The sequence below is a fragment of the Equus przewalskii genome, chromosome 6, assembly GCF_037783145.1.
Source record: "Equus przewalskii isolate Varuska chromosome 6, EquPr2, whole genome shotgun sequence".
Lineage (NCBI taxonomy): Eukaryota > Metazoa > Chordata > Mammalia > Perissodactyla > Equidae > Equus > Equus przewalskii.
Window position 1 is genome coordinate 1,402,520 of NC_091836.1, and position 19,014 is coordinate 1,421,533.

The 19,014-nt window shown below is 60.9% G+C and overlaps 1 protein-coding gene across 7 annotated transcripts in view; it reads left to right on the plus strand.

The window, feature by feature from the left end:
- The first annotated feature begins 227 nt into the window (after positions 1-227).
- The window catches only part of DOT1L (DOT1 like histone lysine methyltransferase), a 66,870-nt gene continuing 48,083 nt past the window's right edge, over positions 228-19,014 (plus strand). For 2 of the 7 annotated variants that reach the window (XM_070622413.1, XM_070622420.1), the window contains exon 1: positions 281-414. Coding sequence is in view for 5 of the 7 variants with exons in the window: in XM_070622411.1 (XP_070478512.1) it covers positions 334-414; positions 17,083-17,126 (125 nt within the window). In the remaining 2 variants the exon portion in view is untranslated. Of the gene's footprint in view, positions 415-17,082; positions 17,127-19,014 lie in introns of all 7 variants that reach the window. The other 5 variants (XM_070622411.1, XM_070622410.1, XM_070622412.1 and 2 more) reach the window with 5 other exon arrangements.

Consider the following 19,014-nt stretch of genomic DNA (forward strand, 5'->3'; position numbering starts at 1 on the left):
GCAGCGGGCACGCGCCGCCTCCTCGCGCCGGGCCCCCCCCGCGCGCGCGCGGCGAGTGGTTCGGCCCGGCCCCCGGCTCATTGTGCTCGCTTCACGCCGGCCCAAGATGGCGGCGGCGCTGGAGGCCCCGGGCCTGTGACCACAAAGAGGGAGCCGGGGGCCGGACGGGAGCGCGGCGGCGGCGGCGGCGGCCGAGGCCCAGGCCGGGCCCCCTCCCCCCAGCCTCCCGCCCGTCCGCCCGCCCTCCGCGCCCGCCCGCCCCGCCCCCGCCGGCGGGCCCCGCCCCTCCCCCAACCGCCCGCCTAGCATGGTGCGGCGGCCGAGCGCGCCGACATGGGCGAGAAGCTGGAGCTGAGGCTCAAGTCGCCCGTGGGCGCCGAGCCCGCCGTCTACCCGTGGCCGCTGCCGGTCTACGTGAGTGCCGCCCCTCCGCGCCCCTGCCCCGCCGCGACACCCCGGGCCCGGCGTCCCCAAGCCGCTCCGGGGACCCCCGTCCCCGCCCCGCCGGGGCCCCGGCCGTTCCAGCCGCGCGCGGACGGCGGGCGCCGGGGACCCCCGCGCCTCCCGGGGCCGCCCGAGTCCCGGCTGCCGTTGCCCCGGCGGGGCGGGGACCCCCGGTCCCCCCCGGTTTCCCCCGTCTGTACTTTGCGTCTTGACGTTCGGGGTTTCTCTCTTGTTTTGGGGAGTTTATTCCCTGCTCTGTCAGTGCGCCCGGGTTTTTTATTTTTGAGGATACCCTCTCCTCCTCCTTCCTCCCGGCTATTTCAAGGAGGCATTTTGTCCCCCGGTCGGGAGTGGGTGGGCTGGCCGGACCCTTGGGAACGGGGCGTTCTGTCGCCCGATCTGGAGTGGGTGGGCTGGCCGGACCCTTGGAAACGGAGCGTTCTGTCCCCCGATCTGGAGTTGGTGGGCTGGCCGGACCCTTGGGAACGGGGCGTTCTGTCCCCCGATCTGGAGTGGGTGGGCTGGCCGGACCCTTGGGAACGGGGCGTTCTGTCCCCCGATCTGGAGTGGGTGGGCTGGCCGGACCCTTGGGAACGGGGCGTTCTGTCCCCCGATCTGGAGTGGGTGGGCTGGCCGGACTTTTGGAAATTAGATATTCTGTCCCCTTAATCTTGAGCGGGTGGGCTGGCCGGACCCTTGGAAACCAGGCATTCCGTCCCTCGGATCTTGAGTGACCCTTGGAAAATGACAGGCCGAGCGGAAATTTACAAAGGCGTCCCCGGGGCGATTCCAGATATGCGGGGCGCGGCGCGGGCGTCCCGGCCTCTGGCCCCTAGGGTGGCGGCGTGGGGCGAGTGTCTGTGTCCCCAGGTCCACGCTCGGGCTGGGCGCTGTGCCGTTGGGAGGGAAAGCGCAGCCGGCGCCGTGGGCGGGCGTCTTTGGGGCGCCCTTTCGCGCGCTCGGCTTACGGGGTGGGGGAGTGGGGGGGGGGACACGGGGCCTCCAGGGGACCCGGCGGGGAAGCCCGCGCGCCCCGCCCCTCGCGCGCGCTCCGAGCGTGTCAGTTTTTGGAAACGTCGCGGCCGGGGGCGGGGTTGGGCGTAGGGACCGCCCGGGCGCCGGTGCTGGCACCTGGCCCTGGAGCCGGGCGTGAGGCCGGCTCTGGGCTCCGGCTTTTCTGGTTGGGCAGCTCCTCCCGGCGGTGGGCAGGGCGGGGAGACGTCCAAGGCGACGGAAACGGAAAGCGGGGAGAGCCTTCAAACGGACCGGTCCTCCGGCCCCCCGCCTCCCTTCCCCGGCGCAGCCAGCGCTCCTCGTGCGCTGGGAGGCTGGCCGGTGCGTTGTTTAAAATTTGATTATTGCTGGATCCTCAGCTGACATGCGGTGTGGTTCACTCCCCTTAGCGGCAGTTGCAGGAGTTTGGACAGATCCCCGGCAGTCGGGCAGCAGAGCTATCTGTCACCCCTCAGCGTCCCTTCGGCCCCTTACCCCAGGCCACCAGTCGTCTCCTCTCTGCCCCAGCGGTTGTGCCTTTTCAGAAAGTCAGAGACATGGAATGAACAGCATGCGGCTTTTTGATTCCGGCTGCTTTTCACCCAGCAAAACGGGGCAGAATTGTCTGAGATTCATCGGTGCTGTTGCGGCCTCACGAGTCCCTCCTTTTTCTTGCCCTGTCCTATTCCACTTTCCTGTTTATCCATTCGCCTGCTCTGGGATGTTTCCACTTTTGGGGGGATTACGAATAAAGCTGCTCCAAACATCCAGGGCAGGCTTTGATGTGAACTTGAGTTTTTGCCTCACTTGGGAAGATGCTCCGGAGTAGGACTGTGTGTGTTTAACGACATTTCTGTGTTTTAGAAATTGGTATTTTTGAGTACTGGAGGAGTTAAGAAACCCACTGTGACCCAGCATCCGGGCATTGGGTGCTAAGATGGGAGTTCATCTGGAGACGGTCACGTTGTCCCCCTCTCTGTCTGTTATTCGGGATGGAGCGAGGACACTGTGTGTGACTGACTCCCTGTTGTAAATAAGGCCTCCTGTGTTGGGCACTGGCGGGACCTGGCTCTCCAGTGGCGGGCGGTTCTGAATGCAGAGCGCCTCCCCCGCTGGCCCGGGCCTCGCTTGGCAGTGTGTGCTGCCCGCCTGGCTGGGTGCTCCGCCTGCGGTCAGCAGGCCCTCTCCTGGTGTGGTTGTCCCGCCACCAGGCCAGCGGGCGGGCGGGCCCGGGGAAGTTCTCAGCCAGCTGCAGTGCGAGCAGCAGCCTGCCTACGGCGTGGTGGTGACGTCTGTTCACCCCCCGTGTCCCCACTGAGGAATTTTGCTTTCTCACAGGAAACGAGGGGGCGCTGCCTCGTAAGAGCTCGTATTTGTGATGACTCGACGATGAGCACATTTAGAAATTGGGCTACTTTAGAAGCTTAACTTTTCAGAAGGTCAGATGACTCATGTGACCGGTCGTGTGAAACGACTGAGCCTGTTTGTCCATTGATTCATTCATTCCGCAGGCACGTCCTGCGTATTGACACTGTTCCCGGGCACGGAGGACAGTAGACAATGTCCTTCTCCAGAAAGTCGTAAATGAAGGAGGGTAGGTGATCTGGAAACACAAGCTCGGCAGAGTTGGAGTGCGGTGTAGATGGATCGCTGCGTCCCAGAGGGAGGGGCTGGCCGTCCTGCCCTGGGGGAGGTGTGGTGGCTTCTCGGAGGAAGTGCAGGCAGCCGTGACTGTCCACACTCGGAAGCGTCCAGCCGCGGAAATGGGTGTTCTTTTTCACAATTGACAAATAAGAGGGGGAGGCAGGGAGAGTTTCGCTCCTTCGGTGACTTGGGTTCCTGGACAGCCACTTAGAGTTCGTGGTGGCCTTTCTAAAGCAGTTCGGCCCTTTTGGTGGGAAAATGAGGTCTCAGCCTGGAAGGGAGTCAGTGGTCTCGTGGGTTGCCAGGCCGGCAGGGCAAGAGCCTGCGAGGGCAGGTGGCGGTCCTTCCCCTCGGGACTTACTCAGGCCGTGGGCGGGGAGCGGCCCCAGCGTGCCTGTCCCCACCCTCTGCTGCCTCCGGGGAACCCACGCTCTCTGATGAATGCCCTTAACTCGGTCAGTGAGTAGTAGCAGAAGTGGGCGGGCGCGTGAGCCATCCTTCCCTGTGACTCAGAAGATATTTTCTGATCTGACCTCCGCTGAGTGAGTCGTGCGTAATCGGCGCTCAGGTGGAAGGCTGGTTAACCCTTCCTCCACGTCGCGGAGGTGAAGGAGCCACTTCAGAAGGGGAAGGGGCCTGGAAGAGCCGTGAATTCCACGTGTGGCTGTTTGTTTCCACGCTCTGGTCCTTAAGATCCTGATGGAGAGAGGCCAGAGGGAGCCGGGGACTTGGGATAGTCACTAGGGAGGTGGTGGCCGAGCTGCAGGGGCCCCGGACCCTCTGGGACCTCCGTCCTTTTTTCTTAATTATGCTTTTACATATAAGATAATCACAGATTCTCCCACAGTGGTAAGAAATGACTCCGAGACACCCCATGTTCTCCTCACCCAGTGTCCCCCAGTGGTGACATTTTACAAAACTAGAGAACAAGATAATTAGATCGGTGACGTTGGGCCAATCAAGGTACAGAGCATTTTGGGGTCCCCTTTTGAATGCGGGGCCCGCAGGGTGCTAACCGGCTGCATCCGCGTCCCCAGGTCCCGGCCCCAAGCTCTCCTCTTAGGAAGCTGCTCTTGCTCTTTCTTTCTGACGTCCTGGGGCTTCTGGCGCGTTCTTCCCACTGGGAGCGAGCCTTGGCCTCCCCGGCCGTGGGCTCACCTTCCCGGTTCCTTTCTCTCACTCAGGCCGGGCGCCTTGAGCCTCCTCTGTTCCTTCAAGCTGTCCCTGCCGTTCCCACAGCCGGGCTCCTGCTAGTCCGCGTCTGTGTGGCCTTGAGTGATTCTCGGGTGTTTACCGAGGACCTGCCACATTTCGGGGGGTGCCGCACAGGGGTCTCTCTGCGGCCCTCCGCAGCCCGCATACCCTCCTCACTGTCTCGCCTGCCTCTGCTCCCTGCCCTTCTGGTTCCTTCTCTTCCTGACCTGCCTTTCTCTTTCTTTCCCCGATCCTCTCTTCTCCCCACCCTTGTCCCCTGTGGCAGGGCCTCGCCTGCGGGCTCTGCTGCAGGGCCCCTGTGTTGACTGGTCCCTCTGCCGTCTGCAGCCCGGCACCTGGGTGCTGCAGCGGGGCCACCCGTCCTAGTGTTCTTACGACCTGGAGGTTGGGAGGTCGAGGGCTCTGCCGCCTCGCCTGTATGATAGATGTTAACTCTCATCACACTTTTGTCGCTTAAAAACCCAACACTCGGGGCCGGCCCAGTGGTTAAGTTCGCACGTTCTGCTCTGGCGGCCCAGGGTTCGCCGGTTCGGATCCCGGGTGCCGACATGGCACCGCTTGTCAAGCCATGCTGTGGTGGGCGTCCCACATAGAAAGTAGAGGAAGATGGGCACCAATGTGAGCTCAGGGCCAGTCTTCCTCAGCAAAAAGAGGAGGATTGGCAGCAGATGTTAGCCCTGCCATAACACTTTTGTCGCTTAAAAACCCGACACTCCTTGTTCCGGGGTGGGGAGGGGCTTCCAGGGGCTGCCCGCCAGCAGAAGGAGACGGTGGCATGTGGCCCGGCTCGGAGGCCTCTCTCTTGGAAGGACTTCTGCTTTGGACGGCTGTGTTGGCTGTGATCTGTTTAGAATGGGTAACGGGATTATGTCCCCCTGGGCTGCCTGTGGCTCGCCGAGTGTCCCCTCGTGCTTGGCTGAGCCCTCCTTCCTGGTGAGTCATTGCTGGCTCTTGTCACCTCTGTCTTCATCTGAGCAGAAAGCATCCCCTGAGAGCGGGGCTGAGTCACAGGTGAGGGACTCAGAAGCCCTGAGAAAGGCTGGCGCTGCCCCCTGCTCCCTCTGTCCCCTTTTGCAGCGTGACGTTATTTTGGGGGCCATGTACGCATAGTTCTTAAAACTAGTGAAGTTGAAAAGCACTGCCTGGGGGAAGCTGACTTTTTCTGCAGCTTCTAGGGGTGCGTTTGACACCGTGCTCCTCCCTGAGCTCTGGGAGCAGCGTGTCCCCAGCGGGTGTCCCCATAGTCGCTGTGTGGGTCTTAAGTAACTGACTGAGAAGTCTCTCTGGTGGCCGCCCTCTCTCCTTGTGCTGCTCCCTGGCACGGGCTGCAGGCCCAGAGCCTCTGATGTCTGAAGACCAGCCCACTGAGAGCAGAGTTAGGGCAGGAGCCCCGGGACACTCAGGAGGGCTCTCCAGCACAGGTGCGTCCCCAGGGGTCCCATGTACAGACCAGGGCGCCACGCATAGAGGTCAGGTGAGCCACCCGGGGTCCCATGTCCAGAAGCAGCACAGGTGGATTCAGCCTCCTGTTCGTCCCGACCGCACGCCTCTACGCGGCAGGGCCGAGCTTGGTGTGACGTCTGCTGTCACCATCCTCAAGTTGCTGGCTGTTTGAACGGGGGCCTGCCTTTCCTCTTGCCGCACCCCACTAATCTGTTGTCCCCTGCCGCCTCGGCCGTCTGACCGCCACCTTCAGCCTGGCCCGCACCGCCGGTCGCTCTGTCTCTCCTGGCTGCCGTCTCTCTGCTGTGCCCTGAGGCACAACCTGACCCCTCGCCTACCCCCGAAGTCTCTGCCTCGGGTGGGCTCCCAGCGTGTCGCCGCCCCTCTGGGGACCGACGGCCACCTGCCTGCTCTCCAGGCTGATCTTAGGGGGTCAGCCCCTCCCCTGCCAGGCTGTCCCACAGTCGGATTTCCCTCTTCATTTATTTGGACACAGGGCCTCTCTTTTTTGGGTTTTTGCTTAGTTTGAACTGGTAAAGGTGAGTGATGATTTATCGTTGTAAATCCTTGAGTTGGTCATATTAAGAATAAACGATAAATTAATGTGAACTCAGCCTGATGCTGTGCTCCTTGGTTAAAGCAGTCGAGACCAAGCGTTCACTTTGTCACATGGCCACGTCGTAACATCTATGAGAGGGAAGCTTCTGGATGACATCTAGGGTGATTATTAAAACAGCGGACCGACCTCACAAGAGTTTTGAGACGTTCAGTAGCTTCGGGCGGTCGTGTACCACATCCCTGACGTGCGTGTATGTGCGTGTCACAGTTTCCCTGCTCGTCAGTGTGGACGAATGTAAAATTCCAGCTGGGCAGAGGCGCTGGGAAGCTTATGGGATGATGACCACGATCAAGAGACCGAGTGTGCTGTGTACCACGCAGCATCCCTGTCTCAGAAACAGGCAGCAGGAAGTGTCACTCTCAGTGACTGGGAAGGTCTCTGGGAAGGGTGGCTCTCAGCACGGCTGCAGCCCAGCAGGATGCTGACCCTGGCAGCACTGGTTCTCGTTTGTCTTCGTTTCGTGAAGCGACTGGATCTGAGCTTTCAGTACTGTTTTTTTTTTTTTTTGAGGAAGATTAGCCCTGAGCTGACATTTGCTGCCAATCCTCCTCTTTTTGCTGAGGAAGACTGGCCCTGAGCTCACATCCGTGCCCATCTTCCTCTACTTTATATGTGGCACGCTTACCACAGCATGGCTTGACAAGCAGTGCCATGTCCACACCTGGGATCTGAACCGGTGAACCCTGGGCTGCTGAAGCGGAATGTGTGCACTTAACCAGTGTGCCACCGGGCTGCCTCCCCAGTGCTGCTTTTTACACTTCGCTTGGAAAGGATTTTAGACTGAGAGGGAGTTGCCAGGGTAGCCCAGGGTTCCTGTACCTCTCACTCCACTGCCTGCGGTACCAGGGTCCACCCAGGAATTCACGTTGGGACAGTGTTACTGACTCAGCCACTCCTCGTCCCTCTCTGCCACGGGGTCCAGTCCCGGGTCACCGTTGCGTTTAGTCGTCGGGCCCCTGAGCTCCTCTGATCTGCAGCGGTCCTTCAGTCCTCCAGGAAAGGCGGCCTCTTTCCCGACCCGCACACTTTGAGAAGTGGTCAGCCGTTGGCAGAACGCCCCTTGATGTGGCCTTGTCTGGGGACCCTCCCCCTGGGGCTGAGGTTCTTCGCAGGAGTCCCACAGACGGGATGCTGTGCCCTCCTCGGTGCGGCGTATCGGGAGGCCCCTGTCCATGCATCTTATTCCTGACGGTATTGACCTTGACCCCTGCTTAGGGTGGCATCTTCTGAGTCCCTCCACCGTGAAATTCTTGCTTTTCTCTCTTATCCTGGGGGAGATACATGAGGCCGTCCAGGTGTCCTGGTCCTCAAAGTTTGGCGCATGAATTTTAGCATCTGGCGGCGGTTCTCGCCGGCACCGGTTGCCAGACCACTAGCCCAATAGTGCTTTCTGCTTCCCTCCTCCTCCCGCCCGTTCGCTGGGATTCCTCTGTAGGAGAACCTGCCTCTTCCCTCCACTTGTTTGTTTACACGTTTTTGTGTTGATGTGGGCTCCTGGATATTTGCTTCCTTCTCTGGGTCGTAATCCAGCTGTCATCACCGTGTTACTCACGTTTGGCGTTGGCCATTGGGAGCGCCTTCAGGTTGCCTCCTGGGTCCTCGGCGTGCCTGCGTCCCTTTTGGGCACATGTTTACTGCCTGGCACACAGGCTGTCCAGGCTCATCTTGGGTTTTCTCTGCCCCAGCTCTGGAACCAGCCATTTCTCCGCGGAGCCTGGTTCCTTTGCAGAGCGTCGTGGAGCAGGGAATGAGCGCGGATGTGTACTAATGCAAACCTGCATTTTGGGAGGTTTATGCAAGGAGCTGTCTGCCTGCCCAGCGCCCCCGTTCCCAAGAGGGGCCGTCTCTCCCCAGGGATCCTTAGGAGGGGGACTTCCTGGGGTGTATGTTTTGTCAGGCGGGGTGGGGGGTACCTCTGAGAGTCTCCCGGCACCTTAGTTCAGAATTTAGAAATCCTGCACGCCCACCTGCCCCCTGGGTTCCAGGTCCAGCCTGCAAGAGCCTGCGTGGCGCGAGTCAGTAACTGCTGACCCATGGCGGCCCCCCACCCTCGCCCTCGTTGGCACCGTTTGTGGCTCCGGGTGAAACTGCGCCTTCCTAGCTGCCGCTCCCTGCTGGACTTCTGCTCTCCGCCTGTGCCCTCCTCTCTGCTCTTGGCCTGGAGGCTGCCCTTCTCGGCCTGGCTTCTCTTCACCCCCTTCCTCTCTCGAGTCACCCTGTGAATGCTGCCTACGTTTACCGCCTGCGTCCTGGGGGTCTTTGTCACAAGATGCCACAGGCTGGGCAGCTTAAGCCTCAGACGTTAGTTCCTCACCGTCCTGGAGGCTGGAGTCCACCATCAGGGCCAGCAGGGTCGGCTCCTCGTGAGGACTCTCTTCCCGGCCTGCAGAAGGCCCCCCTCCCCGAGTCCTCACGTGGTGCAGAGCGAGCTCTAGTCTCTTCCTCTTCTTACAAGGACACTAATCCCATCGCGGGCCCCACCCCATGACCTCATCTAACCCGAATCACTCAGAGGCCCCGCACCATCCCACGGGGGCGGGGGTGGGGGGTCAGGGCTTCAGCATGAGAATTTGGGAGGCCACAAGCGTTCAGTCCGTAGCATCTCCTGTCTGACCCGGTAGCCTCCGTCAGCCCCGGGAGGGCTCTGTGTCAGCACCATTGCTCACTCTCCGGGTTTTGGAGTCTTTTGCTGGAGACGCGGCTCACTTGACTGGCCTGGGCCTCCTGCCTGTGCCGCCCCTGGCCTTGGCACAGTGCACTCTGCTTTGCGTTGCATTACGATGCTGCTCCCTGTCCTGTGGACCTTGGCTGTGGCCTGGCCCGTCCTCTGGTGCGGTTGGCGGGGCTTGCGTCCACCGCCTCCCTGGAGCTCCCCGGGCAGGCAGCAGCCCATTGCTGTCGCCTGTGCTCCCCTTGCCAGGGCCTGCGCTCATCTGGGGCTGTGACATCTGACCCTGGATGTGCAGCCTTGCTTCTCCCTGCCGCCCCTGTGTGAGAGTCACTCGTTTCGTATCCCTTCTTGAACACTTGGGCCCGGCAGGTGCCCGCACCACGCTCGCCCTCCACCCTCACCACCGCCCCCTGCGCCCTACTCCTGGGTGTGGCACCGCCCCGTGTGAGGCGCAACCGCGGCTCACACTCACAGGCTGCAGCCTTCTGTGCTCACCTGCCTGGCTTCTCTGCCTCTGGTTTCCTCCCGGACTGAGAGTTTTCTGGATGTTTGTTGATTTTGCACCATATCCCTTCTCCCCTCTATTCGGATCTCTGCTATCAGAGCCCTACTGTTAAAACAGACGGACAGATGACAGACCTCCTGCCGTGCTCTGTCACCCCACGTTTGATGTCGTATCTCCACCGTTTGTCCTTCTCTGCTTTTTAAAACTCTGCCCACACGTCACATTTTCTGTCCATGGTGGTTCCCATGTCACAGCCTCCGCTGCCTGTGTGTCCGCCCTGGCCGGGCTGGCCCTACTGTGTCCACTAACGTAGTGCCTGTGAGGGGCCCTCTTGTGCAGCATGCTTGTGTGACGGCCAGTCCTGAGTCTGTGTGGTCTGCACCAGCTGCCATCTTGTTCCACTTGCTTTGGCTTTGGGGACCCTGTGTGAAGGGAGTGGCCTACTGCCCCCACCCCGGGCCCCAGAGTTGAGTGGAACCCCCAGGAAAGAAAGCAGCGCCCCGAAGATTGGGAAGCGGGCGCCCCCACTGTAGGACGTCTCCCTGCAGCCTGCTGGGTGGCTGGGAGGAGCACGCACGTGTCGCGGGGCCCGAGGCCCAGGCAGATCTCTGTCCTCTGTCTCCGGGGTGTTCAGGAGCCATCGCTGTCCTCACTTCCCCAGGGGATTGGTGCAAACGTCCCTCCCCGCCTCCAGCTGCAGCCCTGACCTAAGCAGGAGGCCAGGTCTGGAGCGCTGCCAGTGAGCTCACCCCGAGCGGGCAGGGACGCGGCGCGCAGGCCTCCAGCTTCTTCAGGGTGGCGGCTCTCAGGGGCCTGGACCGGCGTCCTCCGCGTCCTCCGGGAGCTTGTTAGAAACGCAGCTTCCCGGGCCCCAGGACCCTCTGAATCTCCCGTTTCACGGGTGGGCCCCAGGAGCCTGCACTCTGACGAGCCCTGCAGGGGACCCTGATGCTTGTCAAGCCTGACACCTGCAGAATGTGACAGCTGGGACTCCCCACACCCGGCCCCGCCCCTCTGTGTGTCCCCTCCACATGCAGTCTGTACCTGGGCACCTACAGAATGTGACAGCTGGGACTCCCCACACCCGGCCCCGCCCCTCTGTGTGTCCCCTCCACATGCAGTCTGTACCTGGTCACCTGCAGAATGTGACAGCTGGGACTCCCCACACCCGGCCCCGCCCCTCTGTGTGTCCCCTCCACATGCAGTCTGTACCTGGTGGTGCGGAGGACGTGAGGGTTGATGGCGTCTGGAAGAAGCAGACCACGGGCCTCTTGCCCTCCCTGAGTTGGGGAGCTGAGCAGTAGCAGGAGGGGGAGAGGGTTTCACATCATCTCCAGGCGTGATGGTGACCCCCTGGGCCGTGTGCAGTTTAAGATGGCACAGCTGTACTTAGGGGCGTTTCCACATGGTCCCCACGTGGAGGCACTGGTGAACCGTGTGCCCATCCCTAGCCTTCCCAGTTAGCCCCATTCCGAGAGACAGATTTTTACATGGCAGCACCTCTCAGCTGCTGCATGAGATGCTCCGACGCAACTAGCGAGAGGAGACTGACTCAGCAGGCGGGAGTTCCTGGCATGGGCCGGCGCTGGGCTGGGAGCGTGGCCGCGCTGGGGAAGGCATGTGGGGGGTGTCCCTATGTAATGAGACGAGGGCTGGGTCGTACCCGGGGTTCCAGGGCTCCCACACTGGGGGAGGCATGTGGGGGGTGTCCCTGTGTAATGAGACGAGGGCTGGGTCGTACCCGGGGTTCCAGGGCTCCCGCACTGGGGGAGGGTATGGGGGGTGTCCCTGTGTAATGAGACGAGGGCTGGGTCATACCCGGGTTCCAGGGCTCCCACACTGCGGGAGGCGTGTGGGGGGTGTCCCTGTGTAATGAGACGAGGGCTGGGTCGTACCCAGGATTCCAGAGCTCCCGTGCTGGGGGAGGCGTGTGGGGGCCATCCCTGTGTAATTAGACGAGGGCTGGGTCGTACCGGGGGTTCTAGGGCTCCTGCGCTGGAGGAGAGGATGAGTGGGGGTGTGTGTGTTGCTCTGTAATGAGACGAGGGCTGCTCATAAATCCAGGCTTCCTCCGGGCTGTTGTCAGTGCGACCTTTCCAGGTCGGCTTCTGGCTCTTGGGTCCCTCTGTTCTAAGGGCCAGTCGGGTGGTGAGAAGAGCCCCGGCCAGGGAGTCGTGAGAGCTTCTGAGTCATCGATGGTGACCAGGGCATCTTCGGTTACACGTCCCAGGACCGAGGGTGGAAACTGGCCAGTCCCTGAAAGGATCCTTCTGAGATCTCAGGAGGTGCAGTTGGAACATTTTTCTTCCTTCTTTTCTGTTCTTAAAGCTTAGGAAAGCTCGATTCCGTCTCGGCACAGAGGAGCCCCACTTCCCGGCCCCAGCGCTCTCCAGGCCTGCCTGCTTTGGTGCACGGGCTCGGGCCTGGTGAGACGGCTGCGGGTCAGCCCAGCCTGCCAGCCCTGTGGGCTCGAGCACAGTCCCGTGTAAGGTGAGCGTGTTGCTGGGACTGGCTGCCTCGGGGCTCTCTGAGGACTGGGCGAGGCAGTGGAGTCCAGCACCACCCACCCCAGCCCCGCAGGGACCCCTCTGCGCTGTGGTCTTGGCTGTGCTCGCACGTGGCACACGCTCTCAGGAGCAGTCTCCCCAGAGTGAGCCCCCTTTCTGTAGCTTTATGGCAGTGACTTGAATCAGAAACGCCTGGTGAGGGGCATTTCTAGTGTCGCTCTCGAGTCCTCCGCTTCCTGTAAAATTCATTCCCGTGGGCCGCGCCCAAGTAGTTGATCAGCCTAACTCGAAATCTGTATTGGTTATCTATTGCTGTAACAAATCGACCCAACATTTAGCAGCTTAAAACAACACACGTTTATTACTCCCACGGTTTCCGAGGGTCAGGGATCTGGGAGCAGACTCAATGGTTCTGGGTGGTTCTGGCTTGGTGTCTCCTACGAGGTTGCAGTCAACACACAGGCCGGCCGGGCTGCCTCGTCTGAGGGCTGGACTGGGGCTGCAGGAGCCGCTTCCAGGATGGCTCCCTCGCACGGCTGCTGGCGGGAGGCCCCTCGCCACGGGGCCTCTCCAGAGGACTGCTCCTAGAGAGAGTGATTCAGGAGGGAGAAGCGCTGGGAGTTCAGACTCACTGCCCTCAGCATCCCCGTGGCTGCTTTTCTCCTGTGTGCTTTGCTGTGTGAGTCTGATCGTCTCTTCCGTGGACCTTGCGACACAGCCTGGCGTCTTCTGTGCTTTTGCAGGGCCAGTGGGTGCCGGAGCCGAGACCGTATGTCTGGGTCTCAGTAAACGTTGTCGACCAGCAACAGAGTGGGTTAGTCGCGTGAGTGTCTTATAAACGCACTGTTTTCCTGCTGGGGTGGGGCCTTTAAATGATAGACGACACTTATGCCTGTGGGTTCTTGTTAACAGCCTTTTCGAGTTCTAATTCACATACCATACAACTCATTTAGAGTGTGCAGTGCACGGGTTTGTAGTGTATTCACAGAATTGTGCAACCATCACTACTGTCAATCTGAGAACATTCCGTCACTCAAAAGAAACCCTATCTCCCATAGCAGTCACCCCCACCCCCTCTCAGCCTCTGGCCCCACGAGCCCGCTCTCTGTCTGTGGATCTGCCTGTTCTGGACGTTTCACGTCCATGGGGTCACACACTGTGTGTCCTTCTGTGTCTGCTGCTCCCCCTGAGCATCGTGTGTTCAGGTCCATCCACGTGTGGCTGTGTCAGGGCCTTGCTCCCCTTCACGGCTGCGTCGTGCTCCAGCCTGTGGATATGCTGTATTTACTTATCCATTCGTCTGTTGATGGATATTTGGATTGTTCTCACTTTTTGGCTCTTGTGAATCGTGCTGCTTGAACATTCACGTACAGGCTTGTGTGTGGACGTACGTTCTCGTTTCTTTTGGGTGGACACCTGGGGTGGAGTTGCTGGGTCGTGCGGAAACTCTGTTTATCCGTTTGAGGAAGCGTCAGACTGTTTCCACAGTGGCCGCACATTTCTACATCCCCACCAGGCGGGGCCAGAGGTGCCCGTTTCTCCACAGCCTTGCTGACCCTTGTCATTGTCCGTCTTTTTCTTTTTCAAGATTGGCCCTGAGCTAACATCTGTTGCCAATCTTCTTTTTTTTCCTTTTTCTCCCCAAATCCCCCCAGTACATAGTCGTATATTCTAGTTGTAGGTCCTTCTAGTTGTGGCATGTGGCGTGCCGCCTCGGCATGGCCTGATGAGCGGTGCCATGTCCATGACCAGGATCCGAATCAGGGAAACCCTGGGCCGCTGAAGTGGAGCGTGAACTTAGCCACTGGGCCACGGGGCCGGCCCCCCATCCGTGATTCTGGCTGTCCTGGCGGTTTCGCTTTGCATCCTTCCTGGCTCAGGAGCTCGAGCGTCTTTCCATGTCCCTATTGGCCACTGGAATGTTCTCTTTGTATCACTGTCAGTTCAGTTCCTTTGCCCGTGTTTAAATGAGCTTATTTGTCCTTTTGTTATTGAGTTGTCACAGTTCTTCATGTATAATAGATACAGATCTTTTCCCAAATAGACGATTTGCAAAACTTTTCTCTCATTTTGAGGTTTTTCTTTCCACTTTCTCCATGATGTTCTTTGAAGCATAAAAGACGTTTGATTGTGACAGAGCCCGACTTCCCTGCTTTCTCCCCTGGAGTTTGAAGGGCTTGCTCCAGGGGTGGGCACGTGCCCTCCAGGCAGGGGCGCCGCGGCATCTCCTGGGCTCGCTTCCCACCTTGGTTCCCAGCCTCGCAGGAGCCGTGGCACCTGCGGCAGGTTGGCACAGGTGTCTCCATCTGCAAAACGGGCTGGTGCTCGGGAGGACCGCTGGCTGCGTACGTACGTGGAGGGATCGGCACCGTCTGAGCTCAGTGGAGGTGTCACATTACCGCCAGTGTGTCACCCACTCTCCCAAGCACCGTGGATCCAGCCACCTGCTGCTGTTGACATTGGGCCTTGAACCTGCCTGGTGCCGGATGGCGGGTGTGGACCTAGAGAGTAGACGGCTGAGCTCATGGGCGAGCTCGGTAGTTGCGGCGCCCTGAACTCGGTGCATGCAGTAGACCTGTGTTGAGGACGGTGCTGTCGGGGGTGCATGTTGGTGCTCCTTGGTTTGGCCTCCTGGACAAGCGGTCGGAGCCTCAGGAGTTGTGGTTTCTTTTTTTTTTTTTTATAGATTGGCAACTGAGCTAACAACTGTTGCCAATCTTCTTTTTTTTAATTGCTTTTTCTCCCCAAATCCCCCCAGTACATAGTTGTATATCTTAGTTGTGGGTCCTTCTAGTTGTGGCATGTGGGATGTCGCCTCAGCGTGGCCTGACGAGCGGTGCCATGTCCACGCCCAGGATCTGAACCGGTGAAACCCTGGGCTGCCAAAGCTGGAGCACATGAACTTAACCACTTGGCCACGGAGCCGGCCCCCACGGAGTTGTGGTTTCTTTCTTGTTTACAAACACTCTGGTTGTCACCACACCATCTCCTTGTCCTTGTGGTGGATTTGCAGAAATGATCGGGAGGTGCCGTGAGGCCTTGTCGGGCCTCGGGAGGCGGCCCGTCAGTCCCTCTGATGCTCGGATCAGAGGAGTCAGGCTTTGATGATGCGCAGGTTTGCAGATGTGTCTGCATTGAGCAGACTAGCGTTTCCCTGGGGGTGTCGCCCGGCTCCTCCCTCCTGACCATTTGTGGTGGGTGCTGTTACGTTAGCCAGATGACCCTCCCAGGACCTGGAGAGGGTCGTGTAGGCTGGAACAGCCCATGGGCAAAGCCCAGGCCCCGTGTCAGAGGTCCAGGGTGCCTGCCATCTCCATGTCGCCCTCGAAGAAGCCAGGGGTTCTGGGTGCTGGGCCGGGGACTCCTGTGCCTGCTGCCTGCGGCCACCTCTCCTTTTTGCCGCTTCCTGTTTTTCCTCTCAGACCTTTTGAACTCGGGCTGAGGCTGTCCCCCTTGCCCAGCAGAGCTGGCCTGGTGCCTTCTGACACTTCCCACAAGGTGTTGGGGCCACTCGTTCCCATCAGGGCCCCCAGCCGGAGTTTCTGACTGAGCAGGGGGTGCTGGCACTGCCGCTCAGGAGCCCCCAGGTTGGGAACCACTGGCCTGCGAGGCTGTCCCCTACGCTGGCCCGTGTCCGCTCCCTCCCGCCCCCCACCTTCTCCAATGACAGGAGGCCCAGTAATATTTGGGCCTTGATCCTGAGTAAACTGGAGGATATTATTAAGAACACTAACAGGTTGGTTTTTCCTTTGCCTTGAAAAATAAGGGTTGGCGTAGAAGGCCACGTAGTGTGTGATTCCATTTATATGAAATATCCAGAACAGGCGCATCTACAGAGACAGAGGGTGGGCTCGTGGTAGTCAGGGGCTTGTGGGGATGGGGAGCGACTGCTGTTGGGGACGGGGTGATGAGGATGTTCTGGAATTAGTGTGATGGTTGCACACCTCTGTCCTAAAGCCACCGAATTGTGTGCTGAGACAGGTGTGCTCCATCCTGCATGGATTGTGTCTCGACAGAGCTGTCACTAAAGGAAGGCGGCCTCGGACTCCAGGGTACTTGAAGAGCCGTTTGGATGCCGTCACTCAGCACTGGACCGTGCGGGGCACTGTCCTAGGCCCTCCCGGGCGTTGCCAGCCGGGCCCCAGGCGTCTCTGCCTGCGGTCGCTGTCCTGTGGAGCGGGGGACGTGTGGGCTGGGCTGAGGGGCGCAGTCACTGCGACAGAGCAGCTGTTGGCATCTTTGGGCGTGAACTGCTCGCTGCTGGCTCCGAGCCCGTCCTCTCCGGTGACCCAGCCTGCTCTCCCCGGGGATGAGCCTTCACTGGTGCGGAAGGCACCTCCGAGAAGGACGCAGGCAGAGAGAGGCCGCCAGGCACCTCACCCTGGTTTCTGTGAGGTCTTGGGTCGGCTGGCTGCCGAGACCCTGGTGAAAGGCCTGGAGTGACCCCTGAGCTCCCTCTTTGAGGAAGAAGCCAGGGCGAGCCCCCCGCGGTGGGCACGGCGGGCACCCTGCAGGATCAGTGGCGGTGGGAGGTGTCTGCGTCTGGGCGGCAGGACCACCACACGCCTCTCCCGGTGGTGTGGTCGTGTTACTGGTTTCCCCGTTTACAGATGGGGAAGGGTAAGCGGGGGCCAGAGTGGTTCAGTAGCTCAAAGCCAAGCCTGTGGCGTCCGGGCTGGTGGGGTGCGGGTGAGGAGTCAGCAGGGGCTGGGGGCAAGCTGGGGAGACGAGGGGGCGGGCAGAGGCACCATCCCAGGCCGCTTTCCTGCTGCCTGCTGGGGAAGGAGCACGCCACAGGCGCAGGCCCTCCCCGAGGCCAGCTCGTCCTGCGTGGGCAGGGGGCCCAGCCAGCACCCCAGTGCCATGGGCAGGCTCTCTGGTAGGGCCTGCCTGTGTGGGGAGTGGGGAGTGAAGAGATGGGGAGGCCAGGGGCTGCTGCGACTGCCTCCTCTGGTCCCTGCGCCCGGGACCGCTGACCCGCCATCACCGGAGGGTGGAGGGACCGCTGGGCTGCTCTCAACCCTGTGCCCTTGTCTTTCAGGACAAGCACCACGATGCTGCTCACGAGATCATCGAGACCATCCGGTGAGTGCGCGTGCGAGCCTGCTGGGCTGGGCCTGTGGGGGGGGGGGTCGTGGGGGCGCGCCTCGAGGGGGCTAACCTTCCTGAGTTCCTAGCAGCCCCCAGCCCTCCTGTGCAGGGGCCCGAGGATCCAGGGCCACCCCCCTGCTCTCTCAGGGACTCGGGCTTAGGGTCCCGCTTTCATCCCGCTCTGCCCTGCTCCTCTCGTGATCCGCGTCCGCATCCCGAGAAGACTGGGGAAGCTGCTACCACTTGGTGGGAGGAGTGCAGGTCGTCTGGGTGTGACTTGCGCCGGGTCTTGGTGTTTCCCTGAGCCTCGGCTTCCCGTGGAAGGGGGTGGAAACCCTGGGCCGGCAGGGTGTCGGGGGACCCCTCCCCGCTTCCCCTCCTCCCCTCTCCCCGTGTTTCCTTCTCTCTTCCCGTTGGGTTTGTTGCTGATTCAGCCCCCGCTGCTGGGCCCCGGCGCCCGTCTGCGGCCCGTTCCGTGAGTGTGCAGAGAAGGGCGCAGGGCGTGTGGGCTGGCGACCCTGACAGGGGCCAGGAGGGAGGCCGCCCGCCCTCGGTTTCTCGTGGGCTTTCTGCCTGTGCTGGACTCAAGGGCCTGGAACGAGCACGGGGGCCACCATGGCCGCTGTGTGGACTTCTCCCAGCTTCAGGGCTTTAGATATTCCATGGTCGGAAACGCCGAGCTTCTTCATCACCCGCAGTAAAGCCATGTGTGTGCGTGTGTGTGTGCGTGTGTGTGTGTGTGGCCCTGGCCTCTTGCTCTGTCCCTTAAAATCCCCAACTGCGTAGCCACTGCCAGGGCCACACACCATGCTGTCCTCAAGGAGCTGCAGCGGCCGGTGGCAGGGCCCGGCGGTGGTACCTTGTGAAAGAGTCAGGACGTGGGCCCCTCCGTGATGTGAGTCCTCGTCCTGCCGCCTGGTTGCAGGGACCATACCCAGGGCTCCCTGAGCCTGTTGGTTTGCTCTTCAGGCTGAGCTGTGCCTCCCTGCCAGGTCGTTTGGGGGTCAGGAGACAGAATTTGTGTGAATCTCATTGGCTGGGCCTGAACCCACTCAGCAGTGTTGTCGGGTCGCTTGCTCGTGTAGGTTAAAGAACTGCTGTTGGGAGTGGGAGCGTCGTGGCTGAGATGAAGGGCCCTGCGCCGGCCGCCTGCGCTCGCGTCCGCGCCCCAGAGTGCGTGCTCCAGTGGGCGGTCCTCTGTCTCCCGTCTGCGAAGCGGGGTCTGGCCCTGCAGCGTGGGTGTCGGGACTGGTGTGGCAGCTGGGGAGCCAGCCCTGGGCCTGGAGTCTCCTGTTGGCCTGGGCCTCTCCCGCGCTGGCAGTGGCTGGCGATCCGCAGGCCCAAGCCTCATCTTCTGGGCCTCAGAACAGCTTCCTTCTTCCGTCTCGTCCCCGCGGATGAGTCCTGCTCGTTGGCAGAGCTGCTCCCTTCCCTCAGTTAGTCCTGTCTGTCATCGTCTTAGAATGGAGAATTTCTGTCACACGCGGAGGTGGATGGAGGGTGGAAGGAGCCCTTGAAGCCGTCGTCCAGGCTGACGGTCCCCAGCCCATGGCCCCTCAGTTCCGTCTGTCCCTCCGTCCGCTTTCCTCAGTCACGTGTTGGTGTTTTCACACATGCAGTTGAGGTACAACTGGAGGGCAAGGGGCAGCACATCCCAGCGTGACCGGTGTGGGATCCACACGTCCACGCAAGGCAGGCGCAGTGACAGTACCTCCATCGCCCCCTCCCTTCCTCCGTCCTCTGGAGTCCGTCTCTCTCCACTCCCGTCTCCAGGCAGCCCCTGGTCCTCTGTCCACCACTGGGGTGTCTTGGCATTTTCTAGAATTTTGCCTACATGGACTTGCACAGTATGTGCTTTTTCCCTTTTTTTTTGCCTGATTTC